We start from the raw sequence: 24,752 nt of genomic DNA, 5'->3' as shown, positions 1-24,752 counted from the left end.
TATTTTATGACAAAACCATAGTTCTAGAAGCTTGTCTCTCATACCTGAGAAGACTAGATTTGGGACATGATCCTGTAGAACATAAGGGGTAAGCCTGATGAATCTGAATACAGGGGTCTGGAGGGTGAAAAAAGAGATTGAGTGCTCACAGGTGGTGCTGGTATTGGGGAGTGGGCGAGAATAGCTCAAAGCAAGAGGAGTCAAAGAGGAAATGAGTCCTTTTAGAGTGGGGAGGACAGTCATAAGAGGCAGATGACACCAACCATGAAAATTTCTCTGGGAAGTAGACATATGTATAAGAAATACAGTGCTGTGGTTTTGTAAAGAATGCACTCTTCTAAAGCCTGAATAAGATGCAACTTGCCTAATTCAAGACAAATTTTCTCATGAGAATAAAGGGAAAGCAGGGTATGTGTTCTCAGAGCTCACAAATCTATAACTCTTGTGGCAAAATATTTACTTTCTATTGCTTTTTATTTATCATTATTGTTGCTAAAGATTCTAGAGTTCTGGCTCCTAAATTCATAGTAAAAAAAAAAAAGCAGTTATTTAAAGTTCTTTACAGTGTTTTATCACATCTAACTTGTCTTCCAAAATTATTGATTTGGGGGAATATTTTCCCAGCGCTGGCACCACCATTTAATACATGCTTGGCGGGTCAAAAAAATTTTCTTAAATTATAGTATCATTATTTAACAAAAATAACACAGGAATGCAATAATAAGCAAAATCGCCACCAGAAGTATTTCTTAGCCTGAAACAACATAGTTCACATCATTGACAAAATATGGCAGGTATTTGTTTAATCAGTTAATCTTGCCAAGTAGCAAGAGCATATACAGTTTCAATTCATAAGCCTAAAATCGTGATTTTCTTACTAGTTTTTTAAAAAAATTTGGGCAATATATATTGTCACATTTTGCTTATAAGACAATATTTTTATATCACAATATTTCTAAATTTTCAGCCATACTGTATTTTATATATATATATATATATATATATATATATATATATATATATATATGGTTTCCTGGATAAGGAAAGAGGACAATAATTTTGATGAAAAAGAAGTTGATCCAGGGGGTCGGCCCCGTGGCCGAGCGGTTAAGTTCATGCGCTCTGCTTCAGCAGCCCAGGGTTTCGCTGGTTCGGATCCTGGGCGCGAAGATGGCACCACTCGTCAGGCCACGCTGAGGTGCCGTCCCACATGCCACAACTAGAAGGACCCACAACTAAAATATACAACTATGTACTGGAGGATTTGGGGAGAAAAAGCCGAAAGAAAAAAAAGATTGGCAATAGTTGTTAGCTCAGGTGCCAATCTTTAAAAAAAAACAAGGTAAAACAGCGGATATATAGTAGGATGAAACATGGCTAATTTAAAAGCAAACAAACACACAAATAAAAAAACAACAATAAAAAAGAAATTGATCCAACCAGAAATGATCCCTTTGTCTTTGGAACTCTAAGGCAATTGTCTGTAAATGATTTGTAACACCTACATTTTTGTTTTGAACGGATATTCTCAACTTTTATTCTTTTGTTTTTTTGGGCAAAATCATTTTAAGGGCCACTTTTGTAACTATCTCCTCTCTTGCATCATCAGTTTCTCTTCTCTACTGGATTACATGAGTACCGTTAGTAGTATGCTGGTAAATGTTTAACATCTGGTTTCTGGCGGTAGCAGCGAAGCCGTCAGTTGTAGCCATTGTCTATTTCCATGATGTAAATACTCCCATCCTGGCCAATTTCAAGGTGCCAACATGGAAGACATGTGCCAAACTGGCTCTCTGAGCCGGTATGAGCCAGCTTCAGTACACCAAGTGTTTTTCAAACCTCAGGTCATAACCCATTAGCGGATCTTGCAAACATTTTAGGGGTTATAAGCAGCATTTTTTTGATGAAAAATTAGAATGCTTCACACATAACAGGAGTATTATTTTGTGAACTTTTTGTTGCCATAATTTTAAGCATGTATGCAGCAAGTCACAATGGAAATGTAGTTCTTGCTGTGGTTTGCTTGAAGTCTAAAAGGCACCAATGTAGTATTGTCTTTCTTTAAAAGCAAAAATAAAAATAAAACAAGAAAATCAAAATCTTCCCTTTTTCCACTCCTTCCTTAGCTACAACACTGTTTCTCTGTTCCTCTTCACAGCAAAACTTAAAATATTTATAGTTGTTATTTCCATCACGTCTTCATCTCACATTTCTCGACTCACTTCAGAGTCAGCCCCCGATGACCTCCATGTTGCTAAATCCATTGGTCACTTCTGTGTTCCTCGACCTCTCCACAGCATTTGGCACCGCTGGCTGCTGTTCTTCCTTAAAACACTTTCTTTGGCGTCTGACGCCACTCTCAGCAGGGCTCCATGGCTGCCCCTTCTCAGTCCTTTTACTGGTTCTTCTCTTCTTGACTTCTATCTCCAGGGCTCTGTCCTAGGACAGTTCCTCCATCTGTTTACTCTCCTAGGTGACCTTATCAAATTCCGTGACTTCGCCTCTTATCATTTTCTCCCCATCTGTGCTTCAGTCATGCTGGTAGCCTCTCTCTTCCTGAACGTCTTAAATGCATTCTCAAGAGCCTTGGGGACTTTGCACTAGCTGTTCCCTCAGCCTAGAATGCTCTTCCCCAAGATCTTCACATGGCTGCCTCCTTTATTCATTCACCGGCAGCTTAAACCTCATCTCTTGGGAAAAGCTTTCCCCGGCACCCAACTAAAGTAGCCACGCAAGTGCTCCCAATTACGTCATCCTATTTTAATCTTCTCCAAAACACATCTCTATCTGCGTCCCCCACTGGAATGTACGTTCCACTGAAGTAGGACCAGCCCAACCTCCCTGTCCTCATGGAGCTTATAGTCTGGCGGGTGAAGCCAAAGTAAAAAGATAAATTATATAACATATTGGAATTTGGTAAGTGCTAGAGAAAGATAAAGCCAGGAAGTGATAGGGATCGTGTCTGTGTGTTTTGGGAGGGCGTTTGCAATTGTAGGGTGGTCAGGAAGGGCCTCACTGAGAGCTGATAGCTGAGTAGACTTTAAGGTAAAGGAAGCATCAAAGGCAAAGGTTCTGAGGTGGGAGCGTGACAAGCCTGTCCTAAGAATACGAAGAAGGCAGTAGCGGTTGCTGCAGAATGAGGGAGGCCGAATGTAGCAGGAAGTGAAGTCAGAGTACGGGGCTGGGGTCAGATCAGGAAGTGTTCTTGTAAGGACTTGGCTCTTTACTCAGAGAAGGAACAAAAGCTAGTGGAAAGTTTCAGCAGAGGAGTAACATTGTTTGAATGGTTTTGTCATGATCTCTCTGGCTGCTGTGCTGAGAAGAGGTTGCAGGGGCCCAAGGGCAAAAGCAGAGAGACCAATTAGGAGGTTACTGCAACAATCCGAGGCAGAGATGTGGGGCTTTCATGTATTTGTCTCTTCTCTGCCTCTGGAAGGGTCAAATAGGACAAAGCCCTTTGTATACTCGTATTCCTTATCGCCATGTCTTGTCATAGTAGGCATACAGTACATATTGATTGATTTTATTTTTTATTTTTTTCCTGAGGACGATTGTCCCTGAGCTAACATTTGTGCCATCTTCCTCTGTTTTTTTTTTGTATGTGGGATGCCGCCACAGCGTGGCTTGATGAGCAGTGTGTAGGCCCGGGCTGGGGATCGAACCCATGAACCCTGGCTACTTAAGCCAAGCAGGCGTACTTAACCACTCCGCCACTGGGCTGGCCCCTATTTTAACTGACATAAAAACCATACTGGGCTCATTGAACAAAACAGGGACCAATGAGGGCGTTATTTCTAAGAGTTCTCTGGTTTTGTGGCTATTTTAATCGAGAATTATTTCACTAACACTGGATTTCTGGCCCTTTTACTCAGTCCCATTCGCACCTAAACACCACTTACTTTGTAAAGGAGAGGTACTAAACCGAGGCAGAACTGTGAAGACATTCAATTGCTCCTCACTTTATCGGTAATCTATTATTTCAACCGAATATTGAGAGCGTCGACTTCAGGCAAAGCATTAACTAGGCATTGGGAAATATATAAATCCATCCTCTCAAGTTGCAGTCGAGTTGGACAGATAAAACACAGCACACAGAAAGATAAGGACAAACCCCAGGTAGCCTATGTCAAGGGTTAAACGCAGCTATTTAAGTTGGATCCTGCAGAGTGAATCTAACTTGGAAAATGAACAGGAGGAAAAGGAGAGAAAAGTCACTAAGTGAATCGGAACGTGAGTTCACTGGTATGGCATGTGTAAGAAATTCCTCAATTTAAATGAAAACAAAAGCTACAGAGGAGAAAGCCCATAGCAATGACACCAAAACACGTCTTTCAAAACAAATGTGGATAGAAATCAAGTAGAGACAGGTAGAAAGATGAGAACTTTGTGGTCCCTTGCAGAAAGCCAGCTGTTCCAGGTAGCTTACATAACTTTAGTTGTATTTCTCTCGTTTTTATGGCCAGTAGGTCAAACTAGCAGTCAATGTGGGTCCTTGACTGACAAGTCAGGTATTTATTGAACATCTAATACGCTCCAAGTTGTGATCAGTATTTTTATCCTTCCCTAGGGAAGTGTATAACTTAGTGAGAAAACACCAACACCAAAATAATTGGTGAATAACCCCCAGTGGTGGCAAGTCCAAGTGAGAGTAACCAGATGGGGGCTTGGGGCTGGGCACAGGCCAGCCGTCCCGACCTCAGTGCCCCACCACGTTACTTACACCCAAAGGGAGGCAGAAAGGGGGCGCCTCCAACTCGGGTTATCTTTCGTGGCACTGTTTGGACTCTGATCCAATGCAGACGAGGAAGCAAGCCTTGAGAAATCCCTGGCACGGACCCCGCCGCCCCGGGCAGCCCAGAGACGGGGCTTCTGGCCGCGTGGGCCCTCCCGCCGCCGGGTCAGGCGGCTGTGCGGTGTCACACTGGCCCTGGGGGGGCCCGGCTCTAAGCGCCCCGCCTCCTGGACTCCGCGCCGGGACACCGGGCGGGCGGGGACACGCCGGCCGAGGGAGAACCAGGCTTTCCCTGCCTCCTTCCCACACCCCTCCCCCGCGCCCCGACGACGGGCCGAGGCAGCCAGAGCGGCCCAGGAATCCTTTCAACACGCCCGCTGCCCCGGTCTCCGTCTGCCGGTCCCGCAGCAGGCCGGCGCGGTCCACGTCCCCAGGCGGGCAGGAGGCGGAGCTAGGCGGCCCGCGGCGGCGGGAGCGGCGAGCACGCCCCCACGCAGACGCGGGGCGGACGGCTACGCCCGGGCGCGAAGCGGGGATTGGAGGCGGCCTGACTCCTCTCTCTTCCCGTAGTCCCCGCCGCCGGCCGGAGCCAGGACGACGCTCCGCGGCAGACAAACAGCCTCGCGCGAGCAGCGCCAGCGACTCCTCTCCCCGGGTGAGTTGGCGCCGGCCGTCTTCCCGGGGGCCGGCCGAGGGGGACATTCGGACGTCGCTGTCCCCAACTCAGACTCTGATGGTGGGACAGTCTCCGGTCACCCCCTCCCCCGGGTTGTCACCGCGGCAGTCGGGGCTGGGTGGCGGGGAAGCTCCGAGACGAGCGGCTCCCGGGACTCGGGCCCTCCCGGGACAGCCCTCGGGGCGTCCGGCTGTTGGCCCTGCGGTGGCCCCGCTGCGGACCCGCCCGCCCGGGCTCCCTCCCGGCCCGGGCCGAGCGCCGCTGCACACCGGGCGATGTGGAGAGGTTTCCTTCCCGTATTTTCAATGACACGTCTTTAAAGTTTAATGACAGACCTCCGGTGCCCTCCCGGACGCTGAACGCGCCCTTTTTTAAGATGCCAAGTCATTGACTGCGATGGTAAACAATAGGAAACGCAAGTCATCTGAATTCCTTTGATCGTCCCTGAAACAGTGGTGACTTCTTGGGAGCGAATGCTGTCCTTGTGGATACTTCGAGGAATAACTGGTTTCATGCAAACCTGTGGCTTAAATTGGGTCACTCTCTGGTCACGATGTTAATTATGAATGTGGCTGTGGCAACTCTGTATCCTTTCTTTTTGTTCTTGTTCGTACTTCCTGAATTTTATGGAGCAGAAGCGTTCTGTGCTTTTGACTCAAATGTGTAAGTTAACGACATAGGTTGGGGTTACATTTAGGTGGTAAACCAAGAGGTATGCGGCTTTTTTCTTAATAGAGACAAGGTAATAGTGTGGTCTGCGCATTGCTGTACAGTATAATGACAGAATCGGCGGAAGTAAAATGTAGGAAGCTGTAGTTTCGTTTCTCTTTCAGTTCTGCTTAAATCGTCAGGTTTTCCCTGAAGCAATTAAATGTACCCATGGTACTTTTCTCTTTAAAACTATAGCTAAGTGCTACCCCCCACCACTTTTTTTTTTTTTTAGCCACAGAGAAGACTGTATCATTAATGTTCAAGGGATTAGATTTTTTTCCTTTGACTTGTTTAATTTGGAGGACGAAGAGCACTCCCTTCTATTAATAATAATAATAGCTAAAACTTACAAAGCACTTATATTCCATTGTTTTATTAATTCATTTAATCCTGAGAACAATCCTGTGAGGTGAATACTATTATTATTCCCATTATACCGATGGGAAAGGTTAAGTGAATATCTCTGATAGTTGTCCAGGAGTATTTGCTATTATTTTATTTTAGTATTTTTAGTAAGTTCCATGTTAGAAATTTTCTACTGATATGTTTTCTAAATCAATATTTCCTGTATTCATAATCCAAAATTATTTAGTATATAATATATAAGTACACTACGTAAAAATTTGGGTCAGCTCTTTGATTATGATAGCATCCTGTTAGTTGGCAAATAGTAAAATAATTTATAATTTAAATTTGAAAGGAGTTATGATATGAAGAAAAATGATACGTGCTTATTTTTCTTTCCCTCTGTTTTGGTTTTACACAGGGCAAGTGCCTCACTTTCGATCTGGGAAGGCTTTAAATAAAACTTGCTTAAAATCTTAGCGCATACACGGAAGAGAGACCCCAATCAAAAATAAGGTGGAAAAGAAGGATGTTGTCCTTAAACAACCTACAGAATGTCATCTCTAACCCGGTAACTGATTTCTATAAAATCTTTCTTCACCAGTGGTAGTGTTGAGAGCAAACCCTGTTGGATAGTTAGGATCCATTTCTGGGGCTGGGGGACTGTGGTGGGTGTTGACTGAAAAACAGATACTGCCCTTGAAGCTCTAGTCTAGTGGAGGACGAGGTCACAATTACAATATGAGGCGATGAGAACAGTGTTATGAATGGAGAACATGGGAGTACAGTGGAGGGAATGCCAACTCTGATGGTAGTAGGGAGGCTCAAATAATCATAAGGCATAATTTTCAAAGGAAAATGGATTTCTTATTGTACAGGTTTTTAAGTTTCTTTGTGTGTGTGTGAGGCAGACTGGCCCTGAGCTAACATCTGTTGCCAATCTTCCTCTTTTTGCTTGAGGAAGATTGGTGCTGAGCTAACAGATGTGGCAACTTCCTCTATTTTGTATGTGGGACGCTGCCACAGCATGGCTTGATGAGCGGTGTGTAGGTCCATGTGGAGCTCCGAACCTGTGAGCCCCGGGCCACTGAAGCAGAGCGCACGCACTTAACCACCACACCGCAGGGCCGGCCCCTTAAGTTTCTTTTATAATTAGACGTGCTCATGAGAAGTTCCTATCTTAGCTTTTCCCTCTGCCTTTCAAACACACTTGGTACTTGAGCAGGGAAAATGTCAGAAGCTAGCAGTGAGATGGAGAATGAGAAAAACTAAGGGTCTTGTCTGGGCCTCGTGCTGGTCCAAGAACCCCTTGAATGACTGTAATTGCTGGAAATTTCACTGTACGTCCTGGGAAGTGACAAACTTGTTTTAGTTTTCTGTGGTGATGAGCGTCTTTAGAGATGTCTAGTCCTCAGGTATCTGACACCGCATCGTGACTTTACTCTGAATTTAGAGCTGGAGTTGCTGCTGCTTTTGTAAACCCCCTGGGCAATAGGGAAGGTAGAGTCTTGGAAGGAAGGCCCTAAACCAGTTTTACTAGTTTATGTGGGTTCATTTTTTGGTTATTTACATTGTAGCTGTAATTCTTTTTTCCATAAGTTTTTAATGTCATTGTTCAAGAATGGGGTACAACCACCAAGTCAAGCAAATTCAGTTTAGAAGAAATAGCCTTCAATGGTAGAAGTTTTAAAAAGGAAGATTTACTGAATTTGAAGTCAGTGAGACATTTTAAATGATTTTGTGCATCTTAGAGTTAAAAACATCTCAAGGTTGTAAACTGACTTTCTGTAAAGATTAAAACTAATAGTTAATAATAATAGGCTACCTGCCAAGGGTGACTGAAGTGCAATCTTGTCTCAAGCCAGGAAGAGGAGTATCGGATGGTTGGGTTATGCTGCTCTCTTCTGCCCTTCATGCACAAAGATGCCTTATTTGAATGTTATTTAGAAAATAATTTTATATATGAAAATCCCTGCATTTCTTGATGCTAGCTTACTGATGATTCTTGTAATTTCTGGGGTTAGCACCCTCCACTGTAGAGTGGAAAGGAACTAAGTTGATGTGCATTTCCTGGTGAAGAGAGCCTGGAGGAGTGGCGCCGCTTTAGAGCAGTGAAGTCCGTTCAGGGCTCCCGAGGGGCCTCAGTGCTGTTCCAAGATAGTTCATGAGAACAGGTTTCCAAAGGAAAATATTTTTGGCAAATAGCTTTTTGTTTTTTTAAAGTTTCTCTGTTTCATAGTTCTCACAAGTAGAAAAGGTTAGAGGTAGGAAGACTGAACTGAATGGCAAAAATAACATTTTGATCAGTCTTTAAATTGTTTAATACTCATTATTGTTAACTGTTCATAGTGTTGAACACCCAAATTGCACTTAAGCTTTTCTCCCATTTGTAGCTAGTTGCCCTTCCAGTGTTCAAAAGACAATGGGAAAAAAAAAAAGAGGCTGGAAATAACTTAGCTATTTTAAGTTAATCAGTTAGGGTATTGTACAGCTAGACTTAAAAACCTCTTGCATTGTGGTTATTTTGTTAGTGATCAACTCAAACACTGGGGAAGTGTTTATTGAGTTTCTACCATATTCTTTATTCAGCATTGTGTGGACAGAGAGCTGCCAGCTTTTAATTTTTATTTCTTACTGTTTCTAAAGTTTTGGTCCACATTGGCAGTAGACAAATTCTGTCCGTATTAACTCTTCTTGGAAAAGATAAAATTGTATAACGGGCCCAATGTACTTTTTTCACATTCAGTGTATTTCATTGACTAGTTCAACTGATAGAATTCCAAGATTTAAAAAAGTCAGACTGAGGCTGGCCCTGTGGCCGAGTGGTTAGTCCGCGCTCTCCGCTTTGGCGGCTCAGGGTTTCACCGGTTCAGATCCTGGGTGCGGACATGGCACCACTCATCAAGCCATGTTGAGGTGGCGTCCCACATGCCACAACTAGGAAGACCCACAACTAAAATATACAACTATGTACTGGGAGGATTTAGGGAGAAAAAGCAAAAAAAAAAAAAAAAAAAGAGTCAGACTTGCTTTTTTTTTTCCCATTCAAATTGAGTGAATAATTTGGAAGACGGTACCTATACCAGAAATGCCCTCAGTGAAATCTCTTGTTTGGCAGCTCAGTATCTACCTAAATATTTTATTATTGTTGTTTATAGAGTTCTTAAGATGTCATTGAGTGTTACCTGGTTAAGAAGTTATTAGGAGTTAAACAGATTGGTCGTTACTCCAAGTTAATAAACCGCTTGTTAACATTAATCAAAGCTCATCATTCCAGTTCCTTTAGGAACCTTGCTTCCACATTATCCTTTTCTCCTTAGTTTTCTAAGGACCTCTCTTTCTACTTTACAATTTAATCTTAAAACACAAAACAATAAAATCTTTGTCTTTTAGCCTCTGAGGTCCCTCTCAGCCTTTGTTCCCTTGTCGTTCCTCCTTTTGCTGACCACCCTCTGAGGGGGTCCGTCTCTGCTGCCTTGATTTCCTCACCCCGCTCTGCCTTCTGATTTTTCGCTCTTTCTTATTTCTTTCTTGTCTTTACCAATCTTGTCTTGAACTTCTCTCTTTATTTCTTTCGCGTCTCTGCTGATCACCTTTAGACCTGAATATGTGTACAGTGTGTATATAGTTCTGGCCTTTCACCACCATGAGCTTTCTTAGATGGCCTGCTAACCCTTCCAGATGAGTTCGAAACTGAACTCGCATTTTCCTTCCCAAACCAGCTTCCCTCCTGTGGTTTCTGTCTCCATCAGTGCCCTTCTGCTCGTTAACTTTTGCCTCCTGTGCTACTGAGCCCCCAAGAGTGTGAAGATAATGTCTTCAAAATTTAAAGTTCATTTCTGTCAAACCCAGTGGCTTTCCCTTTTTTATTATTTTTAAAATATAAAAATAATATGTGTAAATCATTTTTGAAATTCAAACAGTATTTAAAGGTTTCATTAAAACATAAATTTTCCTTCTATTCTGGTGCTCAGTTCTCTTCCCTAAAGGTAATGGTTTTCCACTAATTTTTTGTATATCCTTGCTGAGAATATATGATCTATTCAAGAGTGTGTGTGTTGTGTATGTCACCTTGTATATATCCTGTTTCTTTATGTACGTATCATAGGATATAAACTGTTCTATTACCTGCTCTTTCCCATTTAACACATTTTGGAGACATCAGCACATCTAGATCTTCCTCACTTATTTTATGGCTGCATAATTAGTCCATTGTGTGGATGCACTATAACTTATTTAACCAGTCCCCTGTTAAAAGACTGTTTCCTTTTGGGATTGTATCCACTGCTATGGTGTACATCCTTGCGTATGCATCTTTGTGCACGTGTGCCAGTATTTTATAGGATAAATCTGTAAAAGTGGAATCACTGGGTCAAAGGGTAGGATATCCATTTCACTATCTTTATTTTTTGGATCTTCCTTGTTTTTCTGTGTTAAAGAAATTAACAGCCCTCCCCTTATTGAAATTGCCTTCCTTGATGTGATTGCCATGCTCTAACTGACTCTTCTGTCTTCTTTCTCTTCTCACCCCCTGCGTCCAAGTCTCCAGCACATCCCCAGTTTTGATAATTTACCAGCATGGAGTGATATCATATGGTTATGATTTATTTCAGTGAAAGGATTCAGAGCAAAATTGCAAAGGGAAAGGGCACATGGGGCAAAATCCAGGGGAAACTAGGTGCAAGGTTCCAAGAGTCGTCTCCCAGTGGAGTCACACAAAATGTGCTTAAATCCTCTAGCAACGAGTTGTGACAGCATGTGTGACATGTTGTCTACTAGGGAAGCTCATTAGACACTCACTACCTAGGGTTTTTATTGAGGGCTGGTCATGTAGGCAGCTTCTGCCTAGCACATTCCAAACTTCCAGACTCCCAAAAGGAAAGCAAGTGTTTACCATAAACTGTATTGTTTGCACAAACAGTTTAGGCAGAGTAAACCACCCTTGTTAGTTAGGGAAGTGGGTGCACCCATATCCGAGTTCCTAGACCCCAGCCAAGGGCCAGCCTTATAAGGAGGCAAGGATAGCGCTCAGGTCTGCTTTGTTGACCTTTTCTGCACACCCCTCAATTTTACAAACCATTGAGGCTTTGCCCCTGACTTTTCCTCTCTCTCATCTATTTTGATATCTTTAATAATAATCTCTACTCTGACTTTTAAGTATGAATTCTGGCCATTCACTGAGTCTCCTATTCTTTTCAGTATATTTGCTCTTAGATGTCCTACCAACCCTTCACACTAAAAGTGTTGAAAACTGAATTCATTACCTTCCTTCAGAAATGTACCTTCCTCCCAGTTTTACCATTTTAGATGGTGGCACTGTGTAGATAATTTCCTTTGAAATATCTCTTGTATCTATCCACCACCTTGCCCCCACCCCGACCCCCCGCCAATGTCTGCTGCCATCATCTTGGATTATATCCTTACCTCCTTATGCCAGGCTGACTGGAAGTAGTCAGTCACCCAGATGATCCCCTCCCCTCCAGTGCATTGTAACCCCACTGGACTGTGGTTCCCCAACCCCGCTGTCATTATGTCATTCTAAAATCTGACCTGATCCTGCCTTTCTGTAACTGCTCCCTTACTACGTACTGTCCTTCACATGAGTTTTGTCTTTTCCTACCTCTCTGCTTCTGTAAACTGACATTTCTACCTGAACTGGCTTCCTTCTCTCTGCCTAACTATATTCTTCCCAGCTCAAATCACACCTGCCTTGTAAACTTTCTTTTGCCACCTCAGTTAGAATTCTTTATACGTTTTTCTGAAGCATTTATCTGGCACTTACTTACTGCCCCATATTTTTGGTTGTTGAATTACTCAGGGTTTATAGTTGCAAGCACAGAAGCCAATCTCTAATTTGAGCAGAAAAGGAATTTATTAAATGATGTTGAGTGGTTCTCAGAGTCTCTGGCAGGACTGAAGAAGCAGGCTTGGCGACTACATAGTCACAGACAACACCCAAAATCATGCTGTAGGACTGTTCCCACAAATAGACATCTGTTGCTACGACCTGACACGGATGGTACTTTTTACACTGGCAACAGCACCAATGCCAGCAATGCCTGTCACCCTGGATGTAGCTGCTGCCCCCTTGCCAGAGGGAATCCTGCGTGATTCTGGCTTCTTCTTGTCACTAGTTCTAACTTAGAGTCTGAGCTGGGGGTGCTGACGGACAGAGTTTCATCATATGCCCTTGCCCTCGCTGCAGTCTAGCTGAGATCTAGTGTTCATAGGTAGAGGATTTTCCAGGTGTGGAAGGAGATTCTGATTTTGAACAGCCAAACAAAGTATCACATCTTGGCATAAAGCAGGATGATGTCTGGCTTGCTTGGCTTGGTTCTGATGCTCCCACGTGGAGGAAAGAGATGGTCATGATGCAGGAGATGCAGACAGATAGCACAGGTCCCCAGTGGATGGGGAGGACAGTGGAGTCACCTCTGTGGAAGGGGAGTGACAAGATCTGAAAGTTTGTCAGGCCCCAGACAAAAAGGCTGGGTTCCACGTGGTGAGCGGGCAGGTTTAGACCTGAATACTGTGCAGGACCACCTGTTGGAGCCCACCCAAGCTTGCAGACCCAGCCAGGCCAGGGTAGCTGGATGCCCGTGTCTTGAGAGATGCATAGGCACCCAGAGCTGCTTCTTAAGATCATGCAGTTCTCTGAGTTCCAGCGTTGTAGTGTGAGTGGTAGTCTGGAAGCCCAGCAGAGAAGATTAGGCGCTTGAATCCTAGGCGTTGAGGAGCGGCTAAGTTTGCAGCCCTCTCCATGGGCAGTAAGTGTTTATCATTATCTCCGTCAGCATTGGTGAAGGGCCTAGTGTGGTCTTCATCCTGCTGTTGGGAACATCAGTGGGACATTAGGAAGAAGGGAGGGGGCATGACATTGCAATAAGTTGTTTTTTCTATTATCAGAGTTATCCTATTAAGTGGAAGTTTCATTTTACAAAATCCTTAGCCAAATACTAGAAATAGTGTTTATCTTGTGTCTTTTTCCAAAGGACTCAGAGTGATTTGCAGATATTGTGAGTATCCTGGCCATGTTATTCCCTGTAGCTCTTTGAATAGTGAGGACAACTTGGAAAATGCTAGCTTTTAAAAATGTGGTCTTTCAATATTGTTTATGTAAATGCGCATTTGTTAAAATTATTTTTCCTAGATAATCCCCTATGTTGGGACCATTCCTGAGCAGTTGGAGCCTGGAACTTTGATTGTAGTACGTGGGCATGTTCCTAACGACTCGGACAGGTAAAATCATTGTTTTAGATGAAAAAAGAAGATGAATAAATGATCTTTTTGTGATTGTGGAACAACAACAAACAATGTGGGAGAGACCATTTTGAAACTTTGAGGCCTGCTTTTGCTTTCCTCAGCAGCCCTGGACAAGGTGCCAAGGAGATTGGAATGAATGGCTGAAATAAAAGTTTTTTGGATTTTTTTATTTTATTGCTATATCTGATTTCAATATAAAGAATCAGATATGTAGTTAAAGAAGGGAATTGTGGTCAGATGACAGGGACAAAGTCTAGTTACAGTGTAACATTCCCGCAGCATCTCTTAAGATCTGTTCTGGATGGTTTTATCAAATGCTTGCTTTGGATACAAACTCTGGACTAGGCTTTATCAGTTAGAGCTCTTTGTGGCTGACACCCAAAGAAGATGTGAAAATTAAGTCTCAAGGAAACAGCCCAACCTTTTAAGACAACTCTCTAAGGTTGTTAGAGACTTAGGCCTCTTCAGGCTCACCACTCTGCTGTCCCTAGGGTGAGGTTCTCTTTCTTGTGAATCTTAGAGGCTGGAACTCCAGCTCTCACATCTGTGTTTTGGATAGCTAGGTGGGTGCATATGGGTGGGGAGGGGGCAGTGAGTGCACAAAAGGCAGATGCCAGCTGACTTTTAAGGCCATTTCTAATAATTAGTTTTCCCTGAATACTTTGCTCTCACCTCATTGGCAGAGCTTTAAGGACACACACATGCCTAGCTGCAAGGGAGGCTGGAAAACATAGGCTCCTATTCTGGACAGATAGGCCCCAGTGATTGCTCAGGGATTCTGTTACTAAGGAAGAAGGAAAGGAAGATGAGGCAACTAGGCATTTAGGCCACATGGATGAATGAACAAAGGATCAGTCATATGTCACTCAGCCTGGATTTTTGTGCTTGCCAGGCCTTTCCCCGCAGCCTTCCTTTCTGAGTACTTATGTGGCCCATGTTTCTTTCCTCGTGTAGGTTCCAGGTGGATTTACAGTGTGGCAGCAGTGTGAAGCCTCGAGCCGATGTGGCCTTCCATTTCAATCCACGTTTCAAAAGGTCCAACTGCATTGTTTGCAATACTCTGAAAAATGAAAAATGGGGATGGGAAGAGATCACCTATGACATGCCTTTCAAGAAAGAAAGATCTTTTGAAATTGTGTTTATGGTGCTGAAAGACAAATTCCAGGTAGGTTTTGGAGAATGAAGGTTGAATCCTCATTAATGAGAACAAATGCCCAAGCATGCTTTTCACGTTACATTTTTTAAATCCAGAGAAAGAGTTTGGCTTTCTAATTTTTCTCTAAAGTTAGAGGATGGGCAGGTACCTATATGTGGGTGGGGCACAGCTGCTGTCTCGCACCAATGCTGTTGTGTGGAATACAGGTTCCGGTGCAGCCAGATCTTTTTATTAGGTCATATTTCTCCTAGCAGGACTGAATTTAGCTCAGAATTGGCCCAGCATTATATTAATTCTGGGGTAGTAAATTATAACCACCATGACTCAGAGTTTGGGGAAATCTGGAACTAATAGACAGCTCAGGAATCTAGTGTGGAAGTCAGAAGGGTTTTGTAAAGTTAAGTCTTGCCACAAGATAGTTCTTTAGGATCATGAGATTTGAGACCCAAAGGAGCTCTTAGAGATCCGACGTGTAGTAAATACCATCACCGGCTTCCTTGAGCACTTCATCCTAGTGCGGATGTGTAAGGTGGAATTTTCTCCGAGAGGCTCTTCTGCCTACTTGCCTGCAAGCCTGTGGAGCCTCCCAGACCAGAGATCTGAACTGCTTACAGTGAGGACTCTCCGCTCTCTGGTGTAGATCCTTTCTGTCCTTCAGGACTCTGGTCCCACCAGAACTTCTCCCCTAAATCTCCTGAACTCCATCAATCCCTCCCTTCTCTGGTCTTTTGAGCACTTGCATCTCTATCATTCTTTTTTAACACACGTTCCTGTACTGTTGTGCTTTGGTTTTTTCCGGGGTTTATTTTGTTTGATTTTAAGCTCCTTGAGGTCAGAGAACATACTGTATTCTGCTTGTGTTTTCCCAACACTCCCTACCCCAGTCCCTGGCATTTGGGCAGGAGGACAAGGAACTGTGTGTATGGAGACCTGCTCTGCGTCAGGCTCTGTGCTAGGGGACTCAGAAGTGACTTTGTCGTCTCCTCCCAACAGCAGCCCTTTGAAGGAGAGCTTTTTCCTGCTTACAGATAGGAATCTCAGATAAGTTGGGTAACTTGCCCATGTTCATTCATCCAGCAAATTCAACAAATAATTATTGAATGCCTGCCGCGTGCAAGGTGATCTCTCTTAGGGTGTGGTCCTAAGGACAGTGGCGGGGTGAGCTTGCAGGGCAGATCTCTGACCTGGGTTCACAGGCCTCTGGAGCATCCGGGGAATGTTTGAACCCTCATATATATGCACAGGTACGCACATGCATATGTACATATATTCATGAGTGCGTAGTCTGTCTGGAGAGAGGGTTCATGGCATTTAATCAGATCAGGTACTCAAAAGAAGGAACTCTGCTAGTGTTGTGGATACTTTCAGTCACAGTTTGATCAGCTGTGTAACGTGGACACCTATGGGAAAAGGTACAAAATTAAACCCGGTAAACAGATTTAAATTTGGTTAAATTAATAAAATTAATTTATTAACTGTTTTTCTTTTTGGTTGGGGGGCTGTCTTCTCTGTTCATCTAGGTGGCTGTAAATGGAAAACATATACTGCTCTATGCCCACAGGATTAGCCCAGAGAAGATTGACACTCTGGGCATTTCTGGCAAAGTGAATATTCACTCCGTTGGCTTTAGCTTCAGTTCGGTGAGTGCCTTTCCATAGCCCGAAGTCTTCTCTGATGATGTTTTCTTTTTTCCCCTCCCCAAAGCCCAGTACATAGTTGTATATTCTAGTTGTAGGTCATTCTGGTTCTTCTGTGTGGGACGCCACCACAGCATGGCTTGATGAGTGGTGCTAGGTCCATGCCCAGGATCTGAACCCACGAACCCTGGGCCTCTGAAGCAGAGCACGTGAACTTTAACCACTCAGCCACAGGGCCAGCCCCCTGATGATGTTTTCTGATGAAATGGTAGAAAACATCTTTAATTAACATGTTCTGTTAAGGTGAAGATAATGTAAATGTCTCCCTCATTAGTGTATTACTTTTTTGGAAGCAAGTCTTTCAGACTAGTAGGATGCTATTTATTGTCTGTAGGATCTCAAATTTAGTATTGTTCTAAGAAGAAACCCCAAACAAACAGTCCTTTTTAGCTGGACAGGGTATATTTCCTTGACACAGGAGTACAATGGAGTATTTTTCTGAGGTAGCTTCCTAGAAGTAGAATGTCTGAGTCAAAGGATATTGCTCCTTAACTTATGATTGGTACTGCTTACTGGCTCTCCAAAAAGATGAAAACAATTTGTGCCCTCAACAACTGGGCCCATTTTCTCACATTCTTCTTGAAATTAGTTCTTAATCTCTTTCACGTTTGCCAATTTGATAAGGGGGAAAAGGACCCTAATGTTAAGTTCATTTTTGGATTGTAATTTTTACGCATGTTTTTATGTGTAGTACCATTTATAATTTTTTTTGATATGTCAGGTTATATTTAGAATTCTGGTGGATGTTAAAAGTTAATCTTATCTTTTCTTCAGGATTTAAGAAGTACCCAAGCGTCAACTCTGGAACTAACAGAGATAAGTAGAGAAAATGTAAGTATTAAATCTTTTAATGAACTACTAGATTAAAAATCTTCTTTTAATTGCCATGTAAATCAGGTGGCAGTCAGGCTGAGTTTTTTAAAATTATGTTTTTAATATGAAGAATTGTTTTTAATATTAATAGGCTGGAAGTAATCATTTGAAAATTGAGGCATATACTTAGGTGCCAGGTACTCTAAGTTTTGCTGATGCTTAAACTCTCAGTGTATGTCACCACTGCCCACCATTCTTATATAAAAAGAACTCTCTTACCCTTAACTGTTGAATAGTACTGTCATGAGGTATTTCTAGACATTGAACACCATCAGCCCACTGGCAAATGAACTTCCACATGCATCTTCTCCCCCATGGGAACAAGTGCAGTTTACACATGGAGTTGTGCTCTTACTAGGGGAGAAAGTGAGCCTTAGTGATCTCAGCACGTTCCTCCCTCTTAGATAGAATATAAACTCAACATTTGGGGAGCATCCTGGAAAGACCAAATAAAACGTGTTTGAAGCTCACATGTAGTCCTCTGAAAATGATTAATTGCTGGTGGAGGATTCAGGATTCAGATGAGCAGGACCGTAGGACTGAGTAGCCCTTTTCTGCTCTATCCCACGCTGTCAGAAAGCACCAGTGGACCGCATGTCACCCCCAGGGCAGAGCAGGCACTGCTGTCCTGGGCTCTGGCCAGTACAACCAGTAAGATCTGACTGCTCATATTAAAAAATGTAATTCTTTTCAAATATCCTCATGTTGTCTTTCTCTTACAATAGGTACAAAAGTCTGGCATGTCACAGTTTGTAAATATTTTTGCCTAGGTCATAGCAAGTGGAACATTTTCAAAATTGCCTAGTCGATGAATAGTTTAAACCTTGGAAGTCAGCTTCATTCATTCCATACCTTATTGCAGAACTGTTTCCCTACAGCCTAGTAATAGAGGAGACATTTCTAAAATCGTACCCAGAACTGTCTACACCAAGAGCAAAGGTTCGACTCCCAGTCACACTTTGACTTGCGCCAAAATACTACGTACCAACTGTTGGTCGAAGGTTTGAAAAGCCAAAAATTTTCTTACTTCTGTAAAACAAATTAAATTTTAATTAACTGGTATGTGTAACCCTACCCTCACTAGAAGCCCAGAGCAGCCACTTTGCCTTATATGCTGTCTCTGGACAGGTCTCAGTCAACCAGGCATAAAGTCTCTGAGCCATTACTGTGTATTTCCTTAACTCCTTCCATCTAGGCTGCTTCCTCTTGAGGTAGGACACAGAGCACTACTTCAGACCCCAAGCATGAGTGAGTTTTACTCATGCAGAGGATATCAGGTCCCATTCCACGTCCCTTCATTTCATTGTCTAAAAAGTACTCACTGAGTGCTTGCTATGAGCCAGGCACAGTGCTGACTGCTGGGGACCCATCTGGGACCAAGGCAGACTTAGTCTGTCCCTTCATGGGCTTTACAAGGTCCTGGCCTTTAAACATCCCCCAGTGTGTTTGGACAGTTTTCCCATGAGGTCCCTTTCTGCAGGCTTCCTAGTGCTGACTGTGGTCTCTTTTCAGACTCTGCCATTTGTTGCAAGGTTGAACTCCTCAATGGGCCCTGGACGAACTATCGTCGTTAAAGGAGAAGTGAATACAAATGCCAAAAGGTCGGTATCAGGAAGTTATCAGTAATAGTGTGATACTTTCCATGTGTGTCTCTTACTGCTTTATACTCCACAGCAGTCTTGAGATATGAGTAGGGCTAGTGTCCTAATCCTCATTGGAAAGATGAGTATATTAAAGCAAGAGAAAGTTAGACTGCCAATAACTAGTTGGTGGCAGAACCAGGACTAGATTCCAGTGTTCTGACCTAGGCTTTTTGTGGCCGACAGGAGGGTGGCGTTTTTGTCTATGAGGCCCACCCTCACCTCGAACTCCAGGGCAGCCCTGTGAGATCAGGGCACTTTTGTTAGGGCCCCTCTTGTCATGTGACTTAGAAATTTTTGCTTTAAGAACCTTCTCCAGAGATGTTCAGATTTATGAAAGCTTGAAATTAGAGCTATTTTCAAGAAGGGAGGAAAACTTGTAAATGCTCGAAGGGAGCGCCTGCTTGAGAACATCCGCACTCTGCAGCCTGAAGGCATCGTTTGGTGTACTTGCTCCAGCCCTTCAGTTTCCTCCAACCACATCTGTAGTCTCAACATTGATTTTAAAGTTTTTATATTTTTATTTTGCAAATAACATACTTACATCAATGGACTGCTGACTCAGAATTTAAAATTCCCCTTCATCTGTTTCTGTGTCCATGTGCATACATGTTTTGTGTAGTTGTAATCGGAGTTCAATTCTGACTGATGAAATTGCAGAAACTGCACTACACTCTTCTACTTGGTTAATTAGAGGTTTTTTTATTCTCTCAAAAGCTTTAACGTTGATCTAAAATCAGGAAAATCGAAGGATATTGCTCTCCACTTGAACCCACGCCTCAATATTAAAGCATTTGTAAGAAATTCTTTTCTTCAGGAGTCCTGGGGAGAAGAAGAGAGAAACATTACCTCTTTCCCATTTAGTCCTGGGATGTACTTTGAGGTGAGATTATCTTTTTTTGAAAATGGAACAGGAAAAAGTCCATTTAAATCAAGTCCTAACTTAATCTGTGGAGGTTGTGTGTGGTTGTTGTTTGTTTATTTGGAGGTTGTATTTTGAATGTCCTCTTTTATAACACAATCAGTAAAAATGGCAAAGCCAGTAGAATACCATGTTATTTGCATTAGAATTATTTGACATCTGTTGCAAATTACTGTGTAGCCCCCTATTAGTTAATAGGAATTTTGATAGGAACCTTATCTCAGGACTCGGAGTGACACGTTTAATCCTAAGTGAACACGAGGACATAGGGGCTGTAGAACTGCCTGCACTGTCTGTTGCCAGCCCTCTTGGTTAGACACAGCTTTAGGTGGCAGTCCTTTCTTCCAGGGAGTCAGTCCTGTTTGTATATATCCAGGGAAGGACACGTTCAGACCACTGGAACTTGAAGGCATGTAGTCCTGAGTCCCCACATATGTGTGTGTTATAACACAGCCTTTCCCAGAATATGTGTCTGGGATGCTGAGCAGAGAATAGTCTCCTTGACATGTGGATGCTGGGTGGTTGGCTGGGTTCACTCACCAGCTTAGGTGACTCACTGCCTCACATGGTCATTTAGGGTCACTGATTTAGGTCATGCTTCAACATCTTTTTAAACTGTCACATGCTCTGGACCATTTGAGTTCTTGAGGACTTATCAAAACTAGTTGTTAAAAGCATGAACATCAAGGCTGAATGAAGGATGGCGATTTGACATTAATGTTTATTCACAAGTTCCCGTCTACTGCACAGTCCTGGGATGTGGGGTAACAGGCAGATGTGGGCTAATTATAGGTTCCCTGGAAATGGTGGATGTGGGTTTGGAATTCAGAAGGATGTGGGAGGTTGAAGGTGAAGTGGGGTTTTCCAGATTTAGGGGATGACCTGCACAGGTCTCTGGAGGAGAGAAGGGCAGCCCAAGGGTTTGTCGACTTGGCAGGAGTCAAGGTATGAAGTGTGTCTTAGGGTTTACGGAAGGGAGTTAGAGGTGAATGCTCCAGAAGGAAGTTGATCCTTGTGATTGGTGACAGGAAACCAGTGACACAACTTGTTTTTTTACTTATCTGAGCCCCAAGTTTGGAATTACTGTAGTAAAATAAAAAAGGACAATAATAATGAATTCTTTTAAATAATCTTTTCCTTTTGCTAGTTTTCTACTTCAGAAACAGTTAATTATCCTCGTGTTGGATCATTGCTCTGTTTTGTACAGTGATAAATTTTTTCCAATTGCTTCAAACTCTTGCCTTATTAATATGCTTTCATTGAGATTCTCCGATCTTTCCATTTTGCCATTACTCTGATTTTAAAGTTATCTTCTGTTCCTTGCCATTTCAAATTTATTAGTTTCAGCTACAATCTTTTAAAAAATACTTTTCAGTTCTGTAATTTCATCTGTGAGCTCTTATCAAATTCATGTTCTTGTGAGCTATTCTGTAACATTAGGTGGTTGTGAGGGATTTTGTTGTTCCATGTTTTCCTCTAGGTTGGGCTGTGGTTTTTTTGGCTTGTTATGTGTTTTTCCTGTTTTGCATAGTATGTTCATTGGCTGCATGCCATCTCTTTGCCATTTGTTCGTAATGCACTGGCTCTGATACAATATGAGTAACTAAGTGACTCTTTTTCCACTGCATCCATCTAATGCCACCTTGTTTTCCCTCCTGAGCAGGAAGCTGTGTGTTTTGTGCTCTCTTAAGATTTTGTTAAACGTACATTCATTACCAAAGGTTCCTTCCACCTGGTTGAAACTGGGTTTCCACCATTGTTGTGGGGATATAATCCGAGGTTATGGATGTTTTCCCCAGTTCTCTCTGGAGCCCTAGAGCCTTAATTTCTGTCACTTAGCTCTATTATCCACGGGATTTCCCCCTTTCCTTGTTTCCCCCAGGAGCCATTGCCACTAGTCCTATCAAAAGAACAGCCTTGGTTTGCTTCTTTGCAGATTCAGATTTTGTGCCTCAGTCTACCTTTGGGGCTGGGGCCACGTTAGAAGGCTTGATGGAGGCCAGAGCATAGGGAAGAACACAGTGCAGGTTCACCAAACTGGCCTTTTCCGTGTGGGCGGAAAACAAATGGTAGAATCAGTGGCCAGACTGGTGATGGGAACATGGTATCAGAAAGTATGAGGTTTAGGTGTAAAGTAATTTAAGAGGATAGTAGTTTCTTTTGTTTTTTACTGCTTTGAGTTTTAGCCAAAGACAACTCTGAAGGGCTAACACCAGTGGTGAATCTAAACCAAATCTCCGCCAGAATGCTAATTACTCCGTAGAGTCATAGAATATTGAGCTTTGAAGAGCTTTTGAGAAACAGACTTGCGGCCAAGATGTGCTGAGCTGGGATGGAAATCAGGGTCACCAAGCAGCTGTGCCATCGCTAGCAAGTGCTCTGCACTTCTGAAATTTCATAGTCTGATTTGTCCAAGACCCTAGAGTTTGAGGGAGAAAAGTCAGGATCCAAGTCCCTTGGTTCCCAGCCTCTTAGTTGGAGTCAGCTCCTCCGAGAGGGAGGCTCAGTCCGCAGTTTTCCTGCTGCGTCTGAGTTCCAGACGTCTATCAGTGAGGGAGCGGCAGCTTTCCACTTCCCCAGGAGCAACTGGCAGGAGAGGGCTGCAGGAGAGGGAGCCTGTGAAGACAGGAGGGCCAGCCAGGCCCCGGGGACAGTGGGAGGTTCCAAGCATCTTGAGAGTCACTTCCCCTCAGAACAAGGCAGAAGGTGCCAATGCCTGATACCCCTTCGTTAGATTAGGGTCTTAAAAAGCCCAAGAGGGAGGTTACAGCAGCAGGCTCGGAGAACTTCTCTATGTATAAAGTAAACCAGATGGTTCACTTTTTGACACTCTTGTTAGTGTGCAAGAAACAAACGTTTAAACCAAGGGGAACCGTTAATGTTGTGTGTACTTTCTTTCCAGATGATAATTTATTGTGATGTTAGAGAATTCAAGGTTGCGGTAAATGGTGTACACAGCCTGGAGTATAAACACAGATTTAAAGAGCTGAGCAGTATTGACATGCTGGAAATTGATGGAGATATCCACTTACTGGAAGTAAGGAGCTGGTAGCTGACATGGCTGCTACAAAAACTGAAATATAAAATGGCTTATGTAACACTGGCCTTGTTAAAATGCATCTCACTGTCATTTATGTTATGTCATTTATATATATTGTTAAATTGAGGTTGCATAACATTAAGTCCTACTTACTGGGTGTTCTCAGTCCTTGCCATGCAGTGTGATTGTCTAGAACAGAATGAGGAAATTTGAGCCAACAGCAACTTAAAGCTATTATTAAGGCCTTTCTAAGCTCTCCCCCCAACCTGGCCTCTTCTTTTTTAAACCCACGTTACATTCAACAAGTATTTATTAACTGCCTCTTACAATACAGTAGCTAACATGCGTTGAGCACTTATTTTTTGCCAGCACTGTGCTAGGAGCTGGGGATATATACACAGTGGTGCCCCAAACCAATCTGTTCCCTGTTGTCTTGAGCTCAGAATCTTCTGTGCTCTGCCGCTGTTTTTTCGACAGGCATTGAATAAACTTACCACTCAGCTAGTAAATCACCTAAAGACACTAATTTATAGAATACACTACCCCTTCACCAGTGATCGCTCTCGTAACCAGTGTTCTATCATGTCCCATAACTGAAAGGATTGATGTTGAGCTACATCTGGCGATTTTCTTCAGCATAATAAATATCTAGCTCTACAGCATTACCAAATAATTGACATTATGAAATCTGAACATGGCACAAAGATTAAGGCAAAAACCAAAAACAAATGGTGTTGAAATTCACTTGATATCAATCTCAAGGCCATTGATTTCTATACCAGTAAATGCTTATTTTAGAATATTTGAATTTAGGGTGAGTCAGAGGTCTGCACATACTCCTACAGAAAGTTTAAGGTAGAAGCAAGATGAATTCAATTTATAAAATGATTATGGGTAACAAAGCAATGTCAAGATTAGACTTAATGATTGTTTATAAAGTAGGCACTAGGAGAAAGTAAAATACCCCGAGACCAATGAAGCAGAGGCAACAGAGAAATCTGCTGCTTCTCCACATGCAAACCAGCACTGCCTCTGCTCTTCTAAAGGTCAGTCCCTCATCATTAGCAACTGAGATCCAAACATTGTTCTTTCTAAGTGATTAAAATCAAACCTGCATCAGCAGGTTAAATTGTTGCATTTCTGTATTTTTTTCTCTTAATCTTTGAAGCACTCGGCAGAAGTTCTTTGTGGAATTCTTACAGGTCAGAACTTGTTACGGGAAATTCCAAAGACTTGGGAGTGGGGAGGGAAAAAGCTCAGTCAGTCAGATCATTTTATCATATTAAATTGCTAGGCTGAATTCTGCCAGGATTTAGGAATATTTTCATAACAGACTTTGGTTAGATTTTATTTGTATCTGTATATCGAAAAGAATACTATTACCAGTCTTACTTTTTAAAAGTACTTAGTGTGGAAACTTCTAGCTCTTAATTCTTTTCTACTTTTGCATCTTAATTTACTATGCTTTCTTGCCAGGCTCAAAAAAACATTGTGGGTGGGGGTGTTGGGGAAAAGTGGTAGAAGCAGGAAGGCTCTAGAATCCCCCAGGGTTATTTTTTTCTTCATTAAAGAACATCAGAGGGCAGGACTGAGATGTTGGAGACTGTAGGCCACTTAGGAAAAAATAAAAGCCCACTTAACATTGTTTCCTCTAAGGCTTAAATATAGTTCATTTTCATTTTTCTTTACATGGAGGT

General features: G+C 42.7%; 1 protein-coding gene across 7 annotated transcripts; it reads left to right on the top strand.

Annotated features, from left to right (window-relative positions):
* The first annotated feature begins 1 nt into the window (after nucleotide 1).
* Nucleotides 2-24,200, top strand: LGALS8 (galectin 8). Of its 7 annotated transcripts, XM_070568324.1 has the most exons (11): nucleotides 12-88; nucleotides 5,303-5,387; nucleotides 6,886-7,035; nucleotides 13,615-13,703; nucleotides 14,682-14,892; nucleotides 16,404-16,523; nucleotides 17,355-17,411; nucleotides 18,332-18,454; nucleotides 18,966-19,054; nucleotides 19,811-19,976; nucleotides 22,918-24,200. In XM_070568324.1, the coding sequence occupies exons 3-11, from the start codon at nucleotides 6,994-6,996 to the stop codon at nucleotides 23,065-23,067; spliced, it is 1,047 nt and encodes a 348-aa protein (XP_070424425.1). In that variant the 5' UTR covers nucleotides 12-88; nucleotides 5,303-5,387; nucleotides 6,886-6,993; the 3' UTR covers nucleotides 23,068-24,200. The 7 variants fall into 7 exon arrangements, with proteins under 7 accessions (XP_070424470.1, XP_070424425.1, XP_070424454.1 ...); XM_070568353.1 differs by lacking the exon at nucleotides 18,332-18,454 and having other exon boundaries at nucleotides 25-88; XM_008528899.2 differs by lacking the exon at nucleotides 5,303-5,387 and having other exon boundaries at nucleotides 50-89; nucleotides 6,888-7,035.
* Nucleotides 24,201-24,752: the final 552 nt, after the last annotated feature.

The sequence above is a fragment of the Equus przewalskii genome, chromosome 1, assembly GCF_037783145.1.
Source record: "Equus przewalskii isolate Varuska chromosome 1, EquPr2, whole genome shotgun sequence".
In the NCBI taxonomy this organism is placed as follows: domain Eukaryota; kingdom Metazoa; phylum Chordata; class Mammalia; order Perissodactyla; family Equidae; genus Equus; species Equus przewalskii.
This window is presented reverse-complemented; position numbering and strand designations above follow the sequence as displayed.

Bases quoted from the DNA above. Each gene is read 5' to 3' on its own strand.
- LGALS8 (XM_070568324.1), top strand. From the start codon at position 6,994: ATGTTGTCCTTAAACAACCTACAGAATGTCATCTCTAACCCG. The intron at 14,893-16,403 runs GTAGGTTTTGGA...CTGTTCATCTAG, and splicing joins TGCTGAAAGACAAATTCCAG to GTGGCTGTAAATGGAAAACA. The intron at 16,524-17,354 runs GTGAGTGCCTTT...TCTTTTCTTCAG, and splicing joins TTGGCTTTAGCTTCAGTTCG to GATTTAAGAAGTACCCAAGC.